The sequence below is a fragment of the Prunus dulcis genome, chromosome 5 (genome assembly GCF_902201215.1).
Source record: "Prunus dulcis chromosome 5, ALMONDv2, whole genome shotgun sequence".
Lineage (NCBI taxonomy): Eukaryota > Viridiplantae > Streptophyta > Magnoliopsida > Rosales > Rosaceae > Prunus > Prunus dulcis.
This window is the reverse complement of record NC_047654.1, coordinates 12,605,875-12,618,364: the sequence shown is the minus strand read 5'-3', so window position 1 is coordinate 12,618,364 and position 12,490 is coordinate 12,605,875. Positions and strand designations below refer to the sequence as shown.

Genomic DNA, 12,490 nt, shown 5'->3' with positions numbered 1-12,490 from the left:
GAATTACTATGGCTGTTGGCACTTTTGCTGATGTTTTTGAGGCTGTGGCTTCAATGATGTCGAAAGCTGACTTAGAGCGCTTTGCTTGTTGTGTGTGGAGTGCGTGGAAGCTACGTAATGACTCTTTGCATGGGAAACAGATTACACGGTTGGATAACATGGTGGAAAACACGATGGAAATGCTGGCAGTGTTCAAATCTTGTGAGGAGCGGTCCAAGGTCCCCTTTGTACCTCAACAGGTCCATTGGTTGAAACCACGGGTAAATACTTTTACTCTTAACTGTGATAGGACTGTGGGTCGTGGGCAAAGTGGTAGGGGTCTGGGGGGCTGCTGTCGTGATCATGACGGAAACTTTATCTGTGGATTTGCTTCTTTTGGTCCACCTGGTCTGGAGGTTTTGGGCATTGCGTTGGCGGCTGTCCGGGAAGGTTTATTGATGATGGGATACATGGGTTTTACTTGGTTTACCATTGGTCTTGACTCTCAAGAAGCTGTTTCTATTCTCAAAAATGGGTTGGATTGGTGGAGTAATATTGGTAATGTGGTGGAGGATGTTCGTCTGTTAATGGTTGATCGAGAGGTGGCTGGATTGCTCTATCAACATTGGAAAGGCAATGGGGTGGCACATGGCCTAGCCCAGCATGGATTGAGAGCGAGGTCTCGACATTTCTGGACAGACAGTGTTCCTTCTTGGCTAAGCATTCTGTTAGATGAGGATAGAACTATGGAGTAGATCTTTGTTTGCATTTTTGAGTTGCGGTGGTACTCTTTTTTCTTGACCAGATTTTCCTTCATTGGGGGTTTTTGATGGCAAGGTTTTAATGAGGCCACACTAACGCCCTCCGTTCATTTGTAAACTTTTATCGTTTGTCTGGTGCTAGTGATGAATGAAATTTTCTATTTGATCAAAAAAAGATACAAGCAGTTGGAATTTTTTATTTTTATGTTACATATTCCTCCGTGGGGAACTTTACCCCAAACATCGCCCTTTCAATCAAACCGGGCAGAAAATGGCATGAAGAAAAAGTATACAAACAAAATTTGTACGGTATAATATACGAACCATCAGCTTCAATTTCAAGCCTTGGCAAGCTCAGTGGCGGCGGGAGCAGGACCACCGGTAGTTGGCCTGGGAAAACAGAACAGTTTGCAGAACATGGATAAGTATGAAGCTTCCAAGCATAGGATATGGAAAATCACAAGGAAAATGAAGGGAGCATAGACTTACATCCCAAGCAAAACTTTGAAAGCGTCATAGAGAGCCCATTGGCCTCCACTGAGGGTTCCAATCATGAATATTCGAAGAGGAAGACCACGAGTGAAAAGACCTAATAACCCTAGCTTCTTCACAGCCTGCAAGACATCGGCAATGAAAACAAAAAACTGAGCATAGAGAAAGAAAGAAAGAAAGAAAAAAAAGGGTTTATGTTCTGCATGCATATATATAAAAACTCACATCACCAACAGTTGCTCCCTTGGCATTGTTGAGGAAAGAGACCAAGTTGTCAGCTGGGTGTGAGACAACAGCACAGAATACACCAGCAATGTATCCACTGGCAAAGCTCACCCCCAGCTGCAAAGATTTGCTGCATTGCTCTTTAGGTGTTGGGATGACATGCTTGTACATCAGCTCGATTGTATTCTCGAACAACGCAAATTTCATCATAGTATCTGCAGAAATCAAATCCCAAAATGTTAAAATTTGATTTCAGCGCATCAAGATATCCAAATGAGATGAGGAAAACCTTTCAAACTTACAAGGAACCTGACGTCCCCAAAGAGGAACAAGCCCCTTGTACAACCTGCAACACAGTGAAAGTAATCATCAAACCAAAGTTCTTCAAACACAAGAACCAAAAGAATATGAAAGGATTCGAATTCAAACCCGAGACCGCCTTCGGATTTGATGATCTTTGGAAGCCCATCAGCCAAGCCTCTGGCAAAGCCGGGCTGAGTTTGGACACGAACTTTGACAGCTTCCATGGGACAGAGGGCAACATCAGCAATGACTTCAGCTGATGCAGAGCCTGCAAGGTAGATCAAGGTCTTGTACTTGGCTGCATACTCTGGCCCTGCAATGTCTGTGTAGTACTTCTTGAAAAACTCATAGAGGCCATACTTTCCAGCACCCTGGGCGCTGTAGCCGATCAAGGTGGGCGCCCAGCCCTTGAACAAACCTCTGATGCCCTGCTCCTTCAACAGAACTCCAAATCCGGATGTGACGCTCTTGTACTTAATTGGGTCAATCTGAATTGTTAATATCAGCAACATAATTTTTGTCAAGACTTTCTATAGAAAATAAAATGAAGAACAAAACTGGGGCATGATAGATTGAATGAGTTCAGAAACAACATAAGTAATGCTACGACATTTCTACAGACATAACTTGGTAATAGCTTGGTCAATTTAATTGATGTAATAGATACATATTAGGCCTTCTTAGATGTATGTTCAAAACGATTAACTGTCATTGGGTTTAGTCCACTCGTTTTTTGTTTTAGATGTAGGTCCTTTGACATTTATTACTTCTTTTTTTGTGTTGATTTTACCCTTTGATGTAAATAAGCAAAACACATTAAAAATATAAATTAAATGCATTATTTCCTTGTAATTGCATTTCAGAATTTAAATTTTGAATTATATCCTTGATAAATCGTGTTACCTATAAGTTAGGAACATAAATTACAAGACTACCTATAAATTAGGAATATAAATTAGAAGACTACCTATAAGTCAGATACAAAAATAGACAAATAAAATTTTATGTTACCTATAAAAATTACACATTGTCGAAAATATGAAGAAAAAAAAAAACACATATATACCTATGCAATAGGACATTGTAAACAAATGCATTTTTTCCTTTGTCAAAACATTTAGAGTTCGAAGGAGTATGATTGTAGGTAAAAATGTGATTTTTGGGATATGTTTGCTATATTTTCCTTTTCTATTCAATGCCAAATGTTGTAAACAACTAATTATAATGACATAAATGACTATTACCCGATTCAAGTTATAAGGGGCAACATTAGAACAAAAATAATTTTAAAAATAAATAAGAAAAAAAATTATATCAGAAATATATTTAAAAAGGAATGTAATCCTATATGGCACAAAAGTCAAAGAACTTAGATCAAAGTCACAAAATCCGAGGATTAAACCCAACTCCTCAATAGAAATTTGGATCTATATCAACTTTTCTATACATATTAACTACTCAATCATTTGTGTGATCGACTAATGTGATCAGAAAATGTAACACTAAGGTTAGATAAGTTGGCCAAGGGAGTGAGTTTTCGCCCCTTACACACAAGTTTGAATCCCTTTTTTTCGTAGAATAGATGAATTTAGAGTAGTTTATATTATCGCTTGTATGAAAGAAAAATGTATTTAAAAAATATTAAACAACTTCTTTTTTTTTTGGCTGCATATTTTGAAAAAACAAAAAACAAAACAAAACAAAAGGAAAAGAAAGAAAGCTTGACCTGCATATTACACTTGACGACATCCATAGGAGTGACGGCCATATGGGTTGGGCCAGTGGCCAGCATACCTGCAACTCCACACGCAACATAGTACCCAGCAGAGTACATCTCCACCTTCTCTCTAGGCGCGGCAATCACCACCCTTGATGACGGTGCTGATGATGCATAACCTGAAGCCACCATTGAAGAAGATGAAGAGTAGAGGAAGCTTGGGAGGAGAGAGTGGCGAGAGTTTTTGTTGTTGTTGAGTGGATCCGCCATTATCGATTGATTAAAGTCTCTCCCTGTAATTTTGGAATGCTCTGCCTTTTGATGGAATTACACGTCGAAAAATATCTGCGTGGCGCGCTATTTATATTGAAGCTTTTCTTGAGGCCGTCAACTCACGGCGTTGACCAATCATTCAAAACTTATGAATCAAAGACCTTGTCAAATACTCAAGGTAAGACGTAACCGGTTTCGTTTCTTCTTCTGTTTCTACACGTTCAAAGAAGAAGTTTCATCCCCATACTCTAATAAATATGAAGGCAAAAGATCTTCGGCTCCTGTGGTTTGTCGGATTTTTCACTGTAGTTTAAAAGTATATTTAAATTTCTGTTTTATTATGTGACACAATAAGTACGTGTCGATGACAATAAATAATATTTTAAATGAAATTGAAAGAAATTTGATATAATTTTACAACGTGACTTTGAATTGTGAGAGACTTAAAACTATAGAGACAAGATTAACAAAATTAAAACTAATTGAGAAAACAGACAAATTACATGGACAAAAAAATTGACCTTTTGCTAATTATGAAACACATTCCAGACGACATGTCGTTTGTGTAGTAATGGCCGCCGGCCGGTGGGGAGATGGATGGTCTAGTTGTTAATTTGTCCCATCTGGCAACTTGTACCTGAATTCCAAGGGCCCACCCATGGCTTCCAATCTCTGCCACGTAAGTAGAAGATAGGGCAGCTCTGTTCCAATAGGGCACAACTTTACCTCACCCTCACCATATCTCTCTGTTTGTTTTGAGTAACAAAGTTTTTGCGGTTTGGTTTCTTGAGCAGCTTCAATGGCTTCTGCTTCAGCTACTTCTCTTTGCAGGTTCCAGCCCTTTCAAAACCAGCCAACCAAGACTTCTGGCCTGGTACTAGTAACTAGCATGTAACCTAATTTCTCTGTCTTTTTCTTCCTTCTTTTATTCATTTGGGTTGTCTTCTAAATTTTGGGTTTACCTTATCTATGGATTAAATGTTGCCATCATTTGTTTTTTTTTATTTAATTTTTTTAATTGAATTATTGCCCAATTAAAGGTTTTTCAGACCAATAAGTAAATGTGATTAAACTGAAAGTATAAATATGAGCCAATATCTGCTTTTGATGCTTATGAACTAATAATGTAGGTAACAAAAACAAGTTCAAGTTTACAATTGGTTTCTAATGGATGGGCTAAGACTGGCTTCTCTTCTCTGAGAAGCTCTCGTCTCCAAATCTGTTGCGCTGTAAGTTGTTCAACTCGAAAAATTATTGTGTGCATCTGATACACGGCGATATATTTCACCCGTAACAAATTATATATTGAAAACCACATAATGAAAATTGAAAAATGGACAGGCCAAACCTGAGACAGTGCAAAAGGTTGTGGAGATTGTGAGGAAGCAACTGGCTTTGCCTCCAGAGTCTGAGGTCACTCCTGACTCCAAGTTTGCATCCCTTGGCGCCGACTCTCTTGACACAGTATGCCCTGCTGCCATTATTTTCTACTCCAATTGATTATCAAATTCTATTTATGCATATGGTTTTTAAATTAAATATTATATATAATTTATTGGTGGATAAAAATAAGATTGGATGATCTGTTGCAGGTGGAGATAGTGATGGGTTTGGAGGAAGAATTTGACATAAGCGTTGAAGAGGAGAGCTCTCAGAACATAAGCACGGTCCAAGAAGCAGCTGATTTGATAGAGAAGCTCGTTGAGAAGAAAGCAGCTGCTTAATTAGAATTAACTTGAGTTTATAATTAAGTTTGATTGGTTATGTGCCTAATTAAATTGTGACCTTTTCTTGATTTGATTTGGTGAGGTTGGTTGGTTGGTTTTGCAGGTTCTCGAATTTGTATGACTTTGATTTGATTAATGATTTTCGTCAAGTTGCCTTACTTTCTGTGTGATAATATATGCTCTAGTCTAGAGGTGCATGTTATTTGCCCTTCTTTTGTGTGCATTAGATTAGGATATATTTCATGCCTCGTAACAACGGACGTAATGTATCAACAAACAACAATTATTTACACGAACACAGTTGATACAAAACATGCATAATTCTAAATTTTCAAACAATCAAAGATTGTGAATGTAAAAGATAATGTGTACAGTTGATTAAATTACACTTTTCATCCTCATACTTTAGACCATTTTCAGCTTATTAAGGCCACGTTTACAATTTCTGCTCTAACCTTGAGTGTTTTGCATAAATATTAAATTTTGATAGATGCAATTCTCTCGTGTACGATATAATTAAATCACCCGTATGTGTGCGATTGTGAATTAATGGTCGATAAATTTAACGTATCAAATTTTACCCCATTAACAATCTACAAATCATCCATACATCATCATTTTCCTTGAGGCATATTGATACTTCGATATGCAATTCTCTATCTCATGCACCAACTGTTGGCGGGAGAATGCCACAGGGATATAGTAAGAGTAAGAGAAAATTTTACAAAATTTATTTTCTAGGAACTCATTGTCCAAAGCTCTCTGCTACACGAAAATGTCGACGTTTTGTTCATTGACCTCCTCCCTATGTGTATCTGTCTTCGCTCCGCAGCCAATAGTCTACGTGTCCGAAATCACTAACGAAATGAACACGTCGACATAATTTGCCGAAACATTTGGCATCTGCCTGCCGCCACCAAAGTTTCGGGCCCACACCTACTCATTTGACACGTCACGACCCGCTTTCACTCATCCTCTCCCGCGAAACGTGCATCAACGTCAATCCAACCTGGAACGGCACCGTTTGGCCTCAACATTCCATTTCAACCCCCGCACAACCTGTCCTTGACCCAAAACTGAAGGGGAAAAGGCCCCTCTTCTTCTTCCCTCTCCAGTCCTTCTCAGTCCACCCTCCGATTTCACTTCGATTTTGTCGAGAAGAATCTCAGCTCCATTTCAGAGCAACACACATATTTATATACCCGCATACACACATATTGATGGATCGGAGGAGACCTGCGAGTCCGGTGTACTCGCGGCAGTGGAGCGGAGGTTCGAGCAGCCCGGGGTCTTCTCCGGCGATGTCTCCGGCGCACCCTCACTCTCGTCTTAATCCGTCCGTCACCGGAATCTCCACTGTCAAGCGAAATCAAAACGTCGCTGCCAAAGCAGCGGCACAGCGGCTGGCTCAGGTCATGGCTTCTCGGGCCACCGGCGATGACGACGACGACGACGACGATCTCGGGTTTCGGTTTGCTCAGCCGCCTCATGCACCTTCTTCTCTGTCCGGCAATGGTTTTAATAACGGTGCAAAGGCTCTTCCTGCGATTTCGGTGACTCGGCCTAATAGATCTCCGTCTCCTGCGGTAATTCAGAATCTATGCTAATTATTATGCTGTTTTTGAATCTGATGTAGTCTTGTTTTGATGTTATGGGATTGAATTGCTTGGAAACGGACCTTTCTTGAGATTTTTTTTGTTCAGTTTCGGTGCTGTTGTTTTGAGATCTGAATTGTGGCTACTTCGTTGTGTTTTCAGTTCGTTTATGAATGTATTAGAGTGAACCAGCTCAAGTTGACTCATAATTTTATGAGCTTCAGTTAAATTGGAGTCTATTTGATTGAACCTTTATATATATATATATATATATATTTTTTTTTTTGTGCTAGAGTTATTACTGTTGGTTTATTCTTAATTAATGTTACTTTTAGTTAACAGTCTATTGGGAAACTTGTAAATTCTGAACGTGGTGATCTTATGGCTGATTGGATTCTGGTATTTTAATTAGTTAGGTCGGAACTTTGTAGAGCATACAACCTCAGTTCGTTCCACATCAGCAGGAAGACCCTCTATGTCGGTTCGTTCATCGACGGTAGTGCCACCCAGCAAATCCTCGGTTAGAACTCCAGTAGCCATACCTCCAATTGATCCTCCTTCTAATAGAAACAGAGATAAAAGGCAAGTTCATAAGATAGCTGTCTTTTGCTTGCATTCTTGTAGCTTGTTGATGTTATCGAAGCTTATGACGCATGTATGATGTATAGCTATAAATATAATATGTTCTTGGGGCAGGTTTATGCCAGATATTGGACAGTTCAACTCAATAGCCCCAGGAGATGAGCGTGAAGCTTCTGACCTTCGTGATCGAGTATGTCATTTGCAGCCATCAATTTTTGTCTTCATAACAGATGCAGATAACCTTTAAATGTATTTAGGGATATGCTTTATTACTTGAATTTAAGATTGGTATTTGTAAAATCTTAAGTGTAATTTTTGAATCAATAGTCTTGATACTAACATGTACTGTAAATGCAGCTTGATATGCTACAAGAAGATCATGAGATTGCACTTGAGAAGGTGTGCTCTTCTATATTCTAATACAGACATGCACATGCATTTATTATACATACTAGGAGACACACACACACACACAGGTATATGACTGTTATATTTTGTGTGTAATATTTATGCATAAGCATGTATGACAGCTTCGCCTTGCTGAAGAAAGACATGCGCAAGCAGAGGCCAGAGCTAAGGAGCTTGAGAAACAGGTGAATCCTTTTATTCATATTTATTTAGCTGCATAGTTTGAAATCAGGAATCATTGAGGTTCAGAACTTAGTGTCTCTTTTTATCATGCCTTATACATTCCTTCATAGTTCTGACAATATTAGCACAATTTTGTCACCAAGAAGGTAGTGCTGCTTCTTATTCAGCTATTTTTATGTTCAATTCTTCATTCACAGGTTGCTAACCTTGGAGAAGGTGTAAGCATGGAAGCTAAATTGTTAAGCAGGTAAAGTTGAGTCATTTTGCATCTTTTCTACCTTTATTTGGTATCCTGGTTTTGATTATTCAAATGATCCATCTGCAGGAAGGAAGCAGCTTTGCGTTCAAGAGAGGTATGCTGGGAGGGTAAATTAGATGTGGCGTATACATTGACTAATGATAATAGTACTGATTGAAACCTTTTATGTTAAAATGAGATTATCTCTGGCCGTTTTTAGACTGAAAAACATTGATTGTTACAGGCTGCTCTCATCGCTGCGAAACAGAACAAGGATGGGAAAGATGAGGAAATTGCAACTCTTCGTTCAGAAATTGAGGTAAACTCTTTAGATCTCAATCAAGTGTTTCTGATTTATGTGATAGCTTCATGAGTTTATTCTTTTGTAAAAATCAGAACTTAAAAGATGGTGCTGCAGCAGCGGTCGAGCATCTCCGAGAAGCAGAATCTGAAGCAAAGTCTCTTCGCTCAAAGACACAAAGAATGATTTTAACGCAAGAAGAGATGGTTTGTCTTCTGATACTCAAGTGTGATTTACTTTTACCGTTTCACACTCTTAAGTTTACTTCTGTATCTGTCTTTTAGGAGGAAGTTGTTCTGAAGAGATGTTGGCTTGCTCGCTATTGGGGTTTAGCAGTGCAGTATGGTATTCAATTCCCTACCATCTTCCCCTTCTTGAATAAGGATATAGATTGCTGCTTAAATCTGATATCGCAGCTTGATGATTTTCTCTGTATTGGGTATTTGAATTTCAACATTGTGTATCCCGTTTTAGTTATAACATCAAGAAGGTGTCCTATGAAGTATGTTTAGATTTATGTATATCTGAATTTGGATTTGAATGAATGGAGACTTAGATTTATAATTCATTTGCAAACATTTTACTTTATATGCTGTTTGCTTTGCTGCTTTTTAGGCATATGCGCAGATATAGCCTTGTCGAAGCATGAGCATTGGTCATCTTTAGCTCCTCTTCCGTTTGAAGTTGTCATTTCTGCTGGACAAAAGGCAAAGGAAGATTCTTGGGATAGAGGTATATCAAAGACGATGATGTTGTTATCTCTTTATCTGATTTTATTTTTCATTTCATGCACTCAATTAAGCTTTTGTCTTGTTTGACGTCTACCAGGTAGTGACGACCCAGATAGAAGTAAGATAGTTCGGGATTTAAGCGACCTCACTGGCGAAGGAAATATTGAGAGTATGCTTTCAGTGGAGATGGGTTTGAGGGAATTAGCTTCTCTAAAGGTCTGTTCCTAATGTTTGACATATTAATATTTTTATTTCTCTTCAAAATATATATATTTATATGAAATTCTGTTTGACTTTATCCTGTTTTTGACTTCTAATTTTTGCACTGTATCACTGTTCTGTTTAGGTTGAGGATGCTGTTGCGCTTGCATTGGCCCAACATAGACGTCCAAATTCTGTTCGGCAGTCTGGTTTAGGTATTTTTTCTTTATTGTGTCTTGTTATTCTAGAGTTTTCATGCCCGGTAATGTATTTTCGATGTGAAAATCTGCATCGAACTAGATGTTACCTTCTTCATATGATGACTTGAAGATGTTATGGAGGAAATGGCTTTACTTAATTGATTCTCTGTACTTATTTCTTTTCATTTTCTAGATTATAAACTGTAACAATTCCCTGACATTATAATTAATTGGTCTTCAATATCACTATGGTATTTTGGTAAGATCTTATGATAGTTGCATCCATATGCTTACTATCAAACTTTTTCATGCTGGTTATCCTAGAGTTGTGCAAGGTTTTTGTTAAGGACTGGAGCGGAAAGAATTTCACAACAATGCTTACCGTCTCGTTGTTTGAATTTCAGATTCCAAATCACCTGGTGACCCAAAATTTATGGAGGCATTTGGTAAGAGAGATACTTTGATCTGTTAGACGATGTATCGCTAAGATTAAGGAATATCAATGCACACAATCATTAATCATATGAAAAACTAATTGTATTAGTATTCAGAAAGCATCCATCTTTCAGGACAACTTTCCTTGTAACTTGTGATTTGCATAATTGTGTGCATTTTGTTTTTGGGATGGGTTTAGGTCAAGGCATATGGTTGACTAGGAAATGTGACCCTGACTTTAAGTCAAAATTTGTTAGTGGAACTTTTTTTTTCAATTTTTTCTTTTAGAATTCCAATAATTTTTGGTATAGGAAAATAAATGGGGAAAGTTTTCTTACGGAATACTATTGCATGTGAGAATGGTTTATAATATTATGAGACCTTTTATATTATTCAACCTGCCCTACCCAAAAGTGATGTAAAGCACACTGTATTTGGGTGGATATATAGGACCAGACAAATAGTTCAAAAACGTTGTGAAGTTAGTTCATGCAGTAGAATCACACAGTTATGTAGCATTCTTGACACACCAAGTTTTAAGGATAGATTTGAAGCGATGATATAAGTTAATGTGGTAATCTTATATTCCTTTTTTTCTTTCTTACAGATCTTAGTGAAGAAGAGGTTGAAGATATTTCTTTCAAAGTGGTCAGTTGCTTTGCCTCCTTCAATATACAAAAAGCCACATCTTGTCCCTTTCTGTTATGATATCTATTATTTGTACTAAAAGTAGAAACAAGATATTAAACAATGTCAGTCCACATGTTCTTCAACACTCTATTGATATTGCAGGCTTGGCTCACTTACTTTTGGAGAAGAGCTAAAGAACATGGTGTGGAGGAGGACATCGGCGAAGACAGGCTTCATCTTTGGATAAGCCGCGGTGCACAGACACCAACTTGCCACGATGCCGTGGATGGTAAGCTTCATCGTAATCAACAGTGCCACTCATAAGGCCAGCTTGGCCACTATTTGCTTTCAATTGTAGGCACATTCTTCTTAATGTTGGTCTACCAACGAAGCCATTAATTTTGTGCATGCATATGCTACGCCCTTGATAACCTTATCAGTCGGTAGAGAATTGGGTGATGCCATGACCTTGATTGGCAACAGGAGGAGAAATAAAAATAGATTAATTCTGTCCTTAATTTTAAGTTTTCTTTAATGTGGTTACTGGTCTGAACATGTGGCAGTGGAGCGTGGTTTATATGAGCTGAGGAAGCTGGGGATAGAACAGCAACTTTGGGAAGCATCCCGTAAGGAGATCGATCAGCCCATCTCAGTTTCTAGTAATCATAAATCTGCTGCAGATTTTGACACCTCTTCATGATAGATGCTGCCTTCAGATTGTTGCTTACATTATATATCAATTCTTTTTTTCTTTTTTATACTCCATTTCTTTACATGAAATTCTAGTGCAAACTCTAGAATCTCTCTCTCTTCTCTCTCTCTGTGTCTGAAGAACTAGAATCCGCTGTATAATTAAAGTGAGCTGGGATTGTATTACAGATATCACTCCATTTTTTCGTGTAATCAAATCCACTTCTTTTTCTCCTTGTGAGGGTTTGCAAATCGAGAGTTAGTAATTTCCCCTCCTCTGCCCTTATTATTTTGTCATAATTACATTTGCTGTTTCATACCCTTGTCGTGCCAATGAGAGCTTAAATGAGGGGCTATATTGAAGGGTTGATGTGGCCCAACATTGGGCTGAAATGCCGATATTAGTCCATCGTTTGGTTCATAATCTACAAATTAAAATGAAAATAACTGAACTATGGGTTCCTCTCAGTCTCAGTGGGTAGTGTAAAAAATAATAAATTTGTTTGAAAAAGAAAAGAGAAAAGGAAATCGTCAAAGAGAAAACAACATGAGCATCTCCACATGCCAAGCTGCTTTGTAACCCCTAAATTGAGGATCATGAGAGAGAGAGAGAGAGAGAGAGAGAGAGAGAGAGAGAGAGAGATAATGGATAGACAAACAAGAGAAGTAAGTCGTAAGCTTCTCTTCTAGTTAAAGCCAACCTAATTTATGGACGGAGTTTGTGATTTCTCATGCCCTTAAAAAGAAGCTATTTAACTACAAAAAAAGTTGATAAGCTTTTCTCTCCACTATGTATATTAAAATGTTTCACCAAAAGGG

At 38.1% G+C, this 12,490-nt stretch overlaps 3 protein-coding genes across 5 annotated transcripts; 2 read left to right on the top strand and 1 right to left on the bottom strand.

The window, feature by feature from the left end:
* Positions 1-879: 879 nt before the first annotated feature.
* On the bottom strand, positions 880-3,824 carry LOC117627984 (mitochondrial phosphate carrier protein 2, mitochondrial-like). The gene is made up of 6 exons (XM_034360317.1): positions 3,487-3,824; positions 1,887-2,248; positions 1,760-1,803; positions 1,458-1,672; positions 1,230-1,354; positions 880-1,130 (listed from the first exon to the last, which is right to left on the bottom strand). Exons 1-6 carry the CDS (start codon positions 3,745-3,747, stop codon positions 1,079-1,081), a joined length of 1,059 nt encoding a protein of 352 aa, XP_034216208.1. The 5' UTR covers positions 3,748-3,824; the 3' UTR covers positions 880-1,078.
* Positions 3,825-4,471: 647 nt separating this feature from the next.
* Positions 4,472-5,635, top strand: LOC117627985 (acyl carrier protein 1, chloroplastic). The gene is made up of 4 exons (XM_034360318.1): positions 4,472-4,624; positions 4,881-4,979; positions 5,092-5,214; positions 5,343-5,635. Exons 1-4 carry the CDS (start codon positions 4,550-4,552, stop codon positions 5,472-5,474), a joined length of 429 nt encoding a protein of 142 aa, XP_034216209.1. The 5' UTR covers positions 4,472-4,549; the 3' UTR covers positions 5,475-5,635.
* An 814-nt stretch (positions 5,636-6,449) lies between these two features.
* Positions 6,450-11,923, top strand: LOC117627075 (coiled-coil domain-containing protein SCD2-like). 3 transcript variants are annotated; one of them, XM_034358980.1, is made up of 17 exons: positions 6,450-7,063; positions 7,485-7,654; positions 7,769-7,844; positions 8,012-8,053; positions 8,185-8,247; positions 8,443-8,492; positions 8,571-8,598; positions 8,728-8,802; positions 8,880-8,990; positions 9,069-9,129; positions 9,400-9,516; positions 9,613-9,731; positions 9,862-9,931; positions 10,241-10,362; positions 10,959-10,999; positions 11,144-11,270; positions 11,545-11,923. In XM_034358980.1, the coding sequence occupies exons 1-16, from the start codon at positions 6,698-6,700 to the stop codon at positions 11,226-11,228; spliced, it is 1,596 nt and encodes a 531-aa protein (XP_034214871.1). In that variant the 5' UTR covers positions 6,450-6,697; the 3' UTR covers positions 11,229-11,270; positions 11,545-11,923. The 3 variants fall into 3 exon arrangements, with proteins under 3 accessions (XP_034214871.1, XP_034214869.1, XP_034214870.1); XM_034358978.1 differs by having other exon boundaries at positions 10,321-10,362; positions 11,545-11,739; XM_034358979.1 differs by lacking the exon at positions 10,241-10,362.
* The last annotated feature ends 567 nt before the right edge of the window (positions 11,924-12,490 follow it).

Coding starts and splice junctions, on each gene's coding strand:
- LOC117627984 (XM_034360317.1), bottom strand. CDS start 3,747: ATGGCGGATCCACTCAACAACAACAAAAACTCTCGCCACTCTCTCCTC. Junction 1,673..1,759: donor TTGGGGACGTCAGGTTCCTT/GTAAGTTTGAAA, acceptor TGATTTCTGCAG/ATACTATGATGAAATTTGCG. Junction 1,131..1,229: donor TTCAAAGTTTTGCTTGGGAT/GTAAGTCTATGC, acceptor CTGTTTTCCCAG/GCCAACTACCGGTGGTCCTG.
- LOC117627985 (XM_034360318.1), top strand. CDS start 4,550: ATGGCTTCTGCTTCAGCTACTTCTCTTTGCAGGTTCCAGCCCTTTCAA. Junction 4,625..4,880: donor CAACCAAGACTTCTGGCCTG/GTACTAGTAACT, acceptor CTAATAATGTAG/GTAACAAAAACAAGTTCAAG. Junction 5,215..5,342: donor GCGCCGACTCTCTTGACACA/GTATGCCCTGCT, acceptor GATCTGTTGCAG/GTGGAGATAGTGATGGGTTT.
- LOC117627075 (XM_034358978.1), top strand. CDS start 6,698: ATGGATCGGAGGAGACCTGCGAGTCCGGTGTACTCGCGGCAGTGGAGC. Junction 8,803..8,879: donor CTCTTCGTTCAGAAATTGAG/GTAAACTCTTTA, acceptor TGTAAAAATCAG/AACTTAAAAGATGGTGCTGC. Junction 11,271..11,544: donor TTGCCACGATGCCGTGGATG/GTAAGCTTCATC, acceptor AACATGTGGCAG/TGGAGCGTGGTTTATATGAG.